The following is a 7,500-nucleotide window of genomic DNA, read 5'->3' on the forward strand; positions in this document are numbered from 1 at the left end:
AACGTTTTCCTGGTTTCCAAGTATCTTGCCGAGCTAATCCCGGTCTCCAAGTGTCTTGATGCGACCGAACGTGCTATCCCTCCCCTGTTCCCTACTCTTACCCTAACCCTTGGGGATTGCAGCCTAAACCTAACCCTTGCCTAAACCTAATCCCAGGAATTTGCGTTTTTTTCCCCTAAACCTAGTGTCTTGCCGAGCTAATCCCGGTCTCCAAGTGTCTTAATGACCCCTGGGGGGGGGGGTTAGAGAAGTGTCTTAAAAACGCCAAAAAACCAATAAAAACCCTGGGGGGGGGGGGGTGTTGGGGTTAAGGGTTAAGGGGTTAGGGGTCAGGGGTTAGGGGTCAGGGGTCAGGGGTCAAGGGTTAGGGTTAGGGTTAGGGTTAGGGTTAGGGGAATCTGACGCCAATCCCGGTCTCCAAGTGTCTTGATGCGACCGAACGAACGTTTTCCTGGTTTCCAAGTGTCTTGCCGAGCTAATCCCGGTCTCCAAGTGTCTTGATGCGACTGAACGAACGTTTTCCTGGTTTCCAAGTGTCTTGCCGAGCTAATCCCGGTCTCCAAGTGTCTTGATGCGACCGAACGTGCTATCCCTCCCCTGTTCCCTACTCTTACCCTAACCCTTGGGGATTGCAGCCTAAACCTAACCCTTGCCTAAACCTAATCCCAGGAATTTGCGTTTTTTTCCCCTAAACCTAGTGTCTTGCCGAGCTAATCCCGGTCTCCAAGTGTCTTAATGACCCCTGGGGGGGGGGGGGGGGTTAGAGAAGTGTCTTAAAAACGCCAAAAAACCAATAAAAACCCTGGGGGGGGGGGGGCGGGGTTGGGGTTAAGGGTTAAGGGGTTAGGGGTCAGGGGTTAGGGGTCAGGGGTCAGGGGTCAAGGGTCAAGGGTTAGGGTTAGGGTTAGGGTTAGGGTTAGGGGAATCTGACGCCAATCCCGGTCTCCAAGTGTCTTGATGCGACCGAACGAACATTTTCCTGGTTTCCAAGTGTCTTGCCGAGCTAATCCCGGTCTCCAAGTGTCTTGATGCGACCGAACGAACGTTTTCCTGGTTTCCAAGTGTCTTGCCGAGCTAATCCCGGTCTCCAAGTGTCTTGATGCGACCGAACGTGCTATCCCTCCCCTGTTCCCTACTCTTACCCTAACCCTTGGGGATTGCAGCCTAAACCTAACCCTTGCCTAAACCTAATCCCAGGAATTTGCGTTTTTTTCCCCTAAACCTAGTGTCTTGCCGAGCTAATCCCGGTCTCCAAGTGTCTTAATGACCCCTGGGGGGGGGGGGTTAGAGAAGTGTCTTAAAAACGCCAAAAAACCAATAAAAACCCTGGGGGGGGGGCGGGGTTGGGGTTAAGGGTTAAGGGGTTAGGGGTCAGGGGTTAGGGGTCAGGGGTCAGGGGTCAAGGGTTAGGGTTAGGGTTAGGGTTAGGGGAATCTGACGCCAATCCCGGTCTCCAAGTGTCTTGATGCGACCGAACGAACGTTTTCCTGGTTTCCAAGTGTCTTGCCGAGCTAATCCCGGTCTCCAAGTGTCTTGATGCGACCGAACGAACGTTTTCCTGGTTTCCAAGTATCTTGCCGAGCTAATCCCGGTCTCCAAGTGTCTTGATGCGACCGAACGTGCTATCCCTCCCCTGTTCCCTACTCTTACCCTAACCCTTGGGGATTGCAGCCTAAACCTAACCCTTGCCTAAACCTAATCCCAGGAATTTGCGTTTTTTTCCCCTAAACCTAGTGTCTTGCCGAGCTAATCCCGGTCTCCAAGTGTCTTAATGACCCCTGGGGGGGGGGGTTAGAGAAGTGTCTTAAAAACGCCAAAAAACCAATAAAAACCCTGGGGGGGGGGGGGGTGTTGGGGTTAAGGGTTAAGGGGTTAGGGGTCAGGGGTTAGGGGTCAGGGGTCAGGGGTCAAGGGTTAGGGTTAGGGTTAGGGTTAGGGTTAGGGGAATCTGACGCCAATCCCGGTCTCCAAGTGTCTTGATGCGACCGAACGAACGTTTTCCTGGTTTCCAAGTGTCTTGCCGAGCTAATCCCGGTCTCCAAGTGTCTTGATGCGACTGAACGAACGTTTTCCTGGTTTCCAAGTGTCTTGCCGAGCTAATCCCGGTCTCCAAGTGTCTTGATGCGACCGAACGTGCTATCCCTCCCCTGTTCCCTACTCTTACCCTAACCCTTGGGGATTGCAGCCTAAACCTAACCCTTGCCTAAACCTAATCCCAGGAATTTGCGTTTTTTTCCCCTAAACCTAGTGTCTTGCCGAGCTAATCCCGGTCTCCAAGTGTCTTAATGACCCCTGGGGGGGGGGGGGGTTAGAGAAGTGTCTTAAAAACGCCAAAAAACCAATAAAAACCCTGGGGGGGGGGGGGCGGGGTTGGGGTTAAGGGTTAAGGGGTTAGGGGTCAGGGGTTAGGGGTCAGGGGTCAGGGGTCAAGGGTCAAGGGTTAGGGTTAGGGTTAGGGTTAGGGTTAGGGTTAGGGGAATCTGACGCCAATCCCGGTCTCCAAGTGTCTTGATGCGACCGAACGAACATTTTCCTGGTTTCCAAGTGTCTTGCCGAGCTAATCCCGGTCTCCAAGTGTCTTGATGCGACCGAACGAACGTTTTCCTGGTTTCCAAGTGTCTTGCCGAGCTAATCCCGGTCTCCAAGTGTCTTGATGCGACCGAACGTGCTATCCCTCCCCTGTTCCCTACTCTTACCCTAACCCTTGGGGATTGCAGCCTAAACCTAACCCTTGCCTAAACCTAATCCCAGGAATTTGCGTTTTTTTCCCCTAAACCTAGTGTCTTGCCGAGCTAATCCCGGTCTCCAAGTGTCTTAATGACCCCTGGGGGGGGGGGGGGGTTAGAGAAGTGTCTTAAAAACGCCAAAAAACCAATAAAAACCCTGGGGGGGGGGGGGGTTGGGGTTAAGGGTTAAGGGGTTAGGGGTCAGGGGTTAGGGGTCAGGGGTCAAGGGTTAGGGTTAGGGTTAGGGTTAGGGTTAGGGGAATCTGACGCCAATCCCGGTCTCCAAGTGTATTGATGCGACCGAACGAACGTTTTCCTGGTTTCCAAGTGTCTTGCCGAGCTAATCCCGGTCTCCAAGTGTCTTGATGCGACCGAACGAACGTTTTCCTGGTTTCCAAGTGTCTTGCCGAGCTAATCCCGGTCTCCAAGTGTCTTGATGCGACCGAACGTGCTATCCCTCCCCTGTTCCCTACTCTTACCCTAACCCTTGAGGATTGCAGCCTAAACCTAACCCTTGCCTAAACCTAATCCCAGGAATTTGCGTTTTTTTCCCCTAAACCTAGTGTCTTGCCGAGCTAATCCCGGTCTCCAAGTGTCTTAATGACCCCTGGGGGGGGGGGGTTAGAGAAGTGTCTTAAAAACGCCAAAAAACCAATAAAAACCCTGGGGGGGGGGCGGGGTTGGGGTTAAGGGTTAAGGGGTTAGGGGTCAGGGGTTAGGGGTCAGGGGTCAGGGGTCAAGGGTCAAGGGTTAGGGTTAGGGTTAGGGTTAGGGTTAGGGGAATCTGACGCCAATCCCGGTCTCCAAGTGTCTTGATGCGACCGAACGAACGTTTTCCTGGTTTCCAAGTGTCTTGCCGAGCTAATCCCGGTCTCCAAGTGTCTTGATGCGACCGAACGAACGTTTTCCTGGTTTCCAAGTGTCTTGCCGAGCTAATCCCGGTCTCCAAGTGTCTTGATGCGACCGAACGAACGTTTTCCTGGTTTCCAAGTGTCTTGCCGAGCTAATCCCGGTCTCCAAGTGTCTTGATGCGACCGAACGAACGTTTTCCTGGTTTCCAAGTGTCTTGCCGAGCTAATCCCGGTCTCCAAGTGTCTTGATGCGACCGAACGTGCTATCCCTCCCCTGTTCCCTACTCTTACCCTAACCCTTGGGGATTGCAGCCTAAACCTAACCCTTGCCTAAACCTAATCCCAGGAATTTGCGTTTTTTTCCCCTAAACCTAGTGTCTTGCCGAGCTAATCCCGGTCTCCAAGTGTCTTAATGCGACCGAACGAACGTTTTCCTGGTTTCCAAGTGTCTTGCCGAGCTAATCCCGGTCTCCAAGTGTCTTGATGCGACCGAACGAACGTTTTCCTGGTTTCCAAGTGTCTTGCCGAGCTAATCCCGGTCTCCAAGTGTCTTGATGCGACCGAACGAACGTTTTCCTGGTTTCCAAGTGTCTTGCCGAGCTAATCCCGGTCTCCAAGTGTCTTGATGCGACCGAACGAACGTTTTCCTGGTTTCCAAGTGTCTTGCCGAGCTAATCCCGGTCTCCAAGTGTCTTGATGCGACCGAACGAACGTTTTCCTGGTTTCCAAGTGTCTTGCCGAGCTAATCCCGGTCTCCAAGTGTCTTGATGCGACCGAACGAACGTTTTCCTGGTTTCCAAGTGTCTTGCCGAGCTAATCCCGGTCTCCAAGTGTCTTGATGCGACCGAACGAACGTTTTCCTGGTTGCCAAGTGTCTTGCCGAGCTAATCCCGGTCTCCAAGTGTCTTAATGCGACCGAAAGAACGTTTTCCCGGTCTCCAAGTGTCTTAATGCGACCGAAAGAACGTTTTCCCGGTCTCCAAGTGTCTTAATGACCCCTGGGGGGGGGGGTTAGAGAAGTGTCTTAAAAACGCCAAAAAAGCAATAAAAACCATGGGGGGGGGGTTGGGGTTAAGGGTTAGGGGTTAGGGGTCAGGGGTTAGGGGTCAGGGGTCAAGGGTCAAGGGTTAGGGTTAGGGTTAGGGTTAGGGTTAGGGGAATCTGACGCCAATCCCGGTCTCCAAGTGTCTTGATGCGACCGAAAGAACGTTTTCCCGGTCTCCAAGTGTCTTAATGCGACCGAAAGAACGTTTTCCCGGTCTCCAAGTGTCTTAATGACCCCTGGGGGGGGGGGGGTTAGAGAAGTGTCTTAAAAACGCCAAAAAAGCAATAAAACCCTGGGGGGGGGGTTGGGGTTAAGGGTTAAGGGGTTAGGGGTCAGGGGTTAGGGGTCAGGGGTCAGGGGTCAAGGGTCAAGGGTTAGGGTTAGGGTTAGGGTTAGGGTTAGGGGAATCTGACGCCAATCCCGGTCTCCAAGTGTCTTGATGCGACCGAACGAACGTTTTCCTGGTTTCCAAGTGTCTTGCTGAGCTAATCCCGGTCTCCAAGTGTCTTGATGCGACCGAACGAACGTTTTCCTGGTTTCCAAGTGTCTTGCCGAGCTAATCCCGGTCTCCAAGTGTCTTGATGCGACCGAACGAACGTTTTCCTGGTTTCCAAGTGTCTTGCCGAGCTAATCCCGGTCTCCAAGTGTCTTGCTGCGACCGAACGTGCTATCCCTCCCCTGTTCCCTACTCTTACCCTAACCCTTGGGGATTGCAGCCTAAACCTAACCCTTGCCTAAACCTAATCCCAGGAATTTGCGTTTTTTTCCCCTAAACCTAGTGTCTTGCCGAGCTAATCCCGGTCTCCAAGTGTCTTAATGACCCCTGGGGGGGGGGTTAGAGAAGTGTCTTAAAAAGGCCAAAAAACCAATAAAAACCCTGGGGGGGGGGTTGGGGTTAAGGGTTAAGGGGTTAGGGGTCAGGGGTTAGGGGTCAGGGGTCAGGGGTTAGGGTTAGGGTTAGGGTTAGGGTTAGGGTTAGGGGAATCTGACGCCAATCCCGGTCTCCAAGTGTCTTGATGCGACCGAACGAACGTTTTCCTGGTTTCCAAGTGTCTTGCCGAGCTAATCCCGGTCTCCAAGTGTCTTGATGCGACCGAACGAACGTTTTCCTGGTTTCCAAGTGTCTTGCCGAGCTAATCCCGGTCTCCAAGTGTCTTGATGCGACCGAACGAACGTTTTCCTGGTTTCCAAGTGTCTTGCCGAGCTAATCCCGGTCTCCAAGTGTCTTGATGCGACCGAACGAACGTTTTCCTGGTTTCCAAGTGTCTTGCCGAGCTAATCCCGGTCTCCAAGTGTCTTGATGCGACCGAACGTGCTATCCCTCCCCTGTTCCCTACTCTTACCCTAACCCTTGGGGATTGCAGCCTAAACCTAACCCTTGCCTAAACCTAATCCCAGGAATTTGCGTTTTTTTCCCCTAAACCTAGTGTCTTGCCGAGCTAATCCCGGTCTCCAAGTGTCTTAATGCGACCGAAAGAACGTTTTCCTGGTCTCCAAGTGTCTTAATGCAACCGAAAGAACGTTTTCCCGGTCTCCAAGTGTCTTAATGACCCCTGGGGGGGGGGGGTTAGAGAAGTGTCTTAAAAACGCCAAAAAAGCAAAAATTTCCAAAATGTCCTGAAAACGCCAAAACCGCAATAAAAACCAAGGGGGGGGGGGGGGGGGGTTGGGGTTAAGGGTAAATGGGGTTAGGGGTCAGGGGTTAGGGGTTAGGGGTCAGGGGTGAAGGGGTCAGGGGTCAGGGGTCAGAGGTCAAGGGGTCAGGGGTCAAGGGGTCAGGGGTCAGGGGTCAAGGGTTAGGGTTAGGGTTAGGGTTAGGGTTAGGGTTAGGGGAATCTGACGCTAATCCCGGTCTCCAAGTGTCTTGATGCGACCGAACGTGCTATCCCTCCCCTGTTCCCTACTCTTACCCTAACCCTTGGGGATTGCAGCGTAAACCTAACCCTTGCCTAAACCTAATCCCAGGAATTTGCGTTTTTTTCCCCTAAAACTAGTGTTTTTCTGACGCTAATCCCGGTCTCCAAGTGTCTTAATGCGACCGAACGAACGTTTTTTCTTGTTTTCCAAGTGTCTTGCCGAGCTAATCCCGGTCTCCCAAGTGTCTTAATGCGACCGAAAGAACGTTTTCCCGGTCTCCTAGTGTCTTAATGACCCCTGGGGGGGGGGTTAGAGAAGTGTCTTAAAAACGCCAAAAAACCAAAAATTTCCAAAATGTCCTGAAAACGCCAAAACCGCAATAAAAACCAAGGGGGGGGGGGGGGGGGGGGGGGGGGGGGGGGGGGGGTTGGGGTTAAGGGTAAATGGGGTTAGGGGTCAGGGGTTAGGGGTTAGGGGTCAGGGGTGAAGGGGTAAGAGGTCAGGGGTCAGGGGTCAGGGGTCAAGGGTTAGGGTTAGGGTTAGGGTTAGGGTTAGGGTTAGGGGAATCTGACGCCAATCCCGGTCTCCAAGTGTCTTAGGGATATATCAGCAACCCTACGGATCTTTAGCAGCCGTGTAGGTGCCACCCTTGGGGCCGACTCATCCCCCGTGGTGACGTATATCAGAGTACGGAAAAACACATCCGGTCAATTCCAATCACCTGTGCTGGCGTCTTTCACCTGGGCGGGTGACACGCGGAGGAAAAGCGGTTTGCCACCGTTCAAGACACAGAGAAACACAGCGCTTTAATCAACTATTACGGGACGCTCCGTTTGACTGCGGGAAACCCTTCGCCATGGAGCGGTGAGTAGAAGACATTCGTCGGCCACATAGAGACACATAAATGTACCTTGCAGCGGAGTTGTACTCAAGGTGACCGGTTTTATTGCTTGTGTCCCCGCAGGCATCCACGGACACCGCTTACATGCCCCGTGTGTCACAGGGCAACCAAATACATATC

General features: G+C 52.9%; 1 protein-coding gene across 1 annotated transcript in view; it reads left to right on the top strand.

Moving 5' to 3' along the window:
• Positions 1 to 7,082: 7,082 nt before the first annotated feature.
• The window catches only part of LOC143789759 (uncharacterized), a 2,844-nt gene continuing 2,426 nt past the window's right edge, over positions 7,083 to 7,500 (top strand). The window contains exons 1-2 of the mRNA XM_077279059.1: positions 7,083 to 7,343; positions 7,444 to 7,500. The exon at positions 7,444 to 7,500 is cut by the window's right edge and continues 951 nt beyond it. Of these exons, the coding sequence (XP_077135174.1) occupies positions 7,336 to 7,343; positions 7,444 to 7,500 (65 nt within the window). The 5' untranslated portion in view covers positions 7,083 to 7,335. The remainder of the gene's footprint in view (positions 7,344 to 7,443) is intronic.

This window comes from Ranitomeya variabilis, unplaced genomic scaffold (assembly GCF_051348905.1).
Source record: "Ranitomeya variabilis isolate aRanVar5 unplaced genomic scaffold, aRanVar5.hap1 Scaffold_318, whole genome shotgun sequence".
NCBI lineage: Eukaryota > Metazoa > Chordata > Amphibia > Anura > Dendrobatidae > Ranitomeya > Ranitomeya variabilis.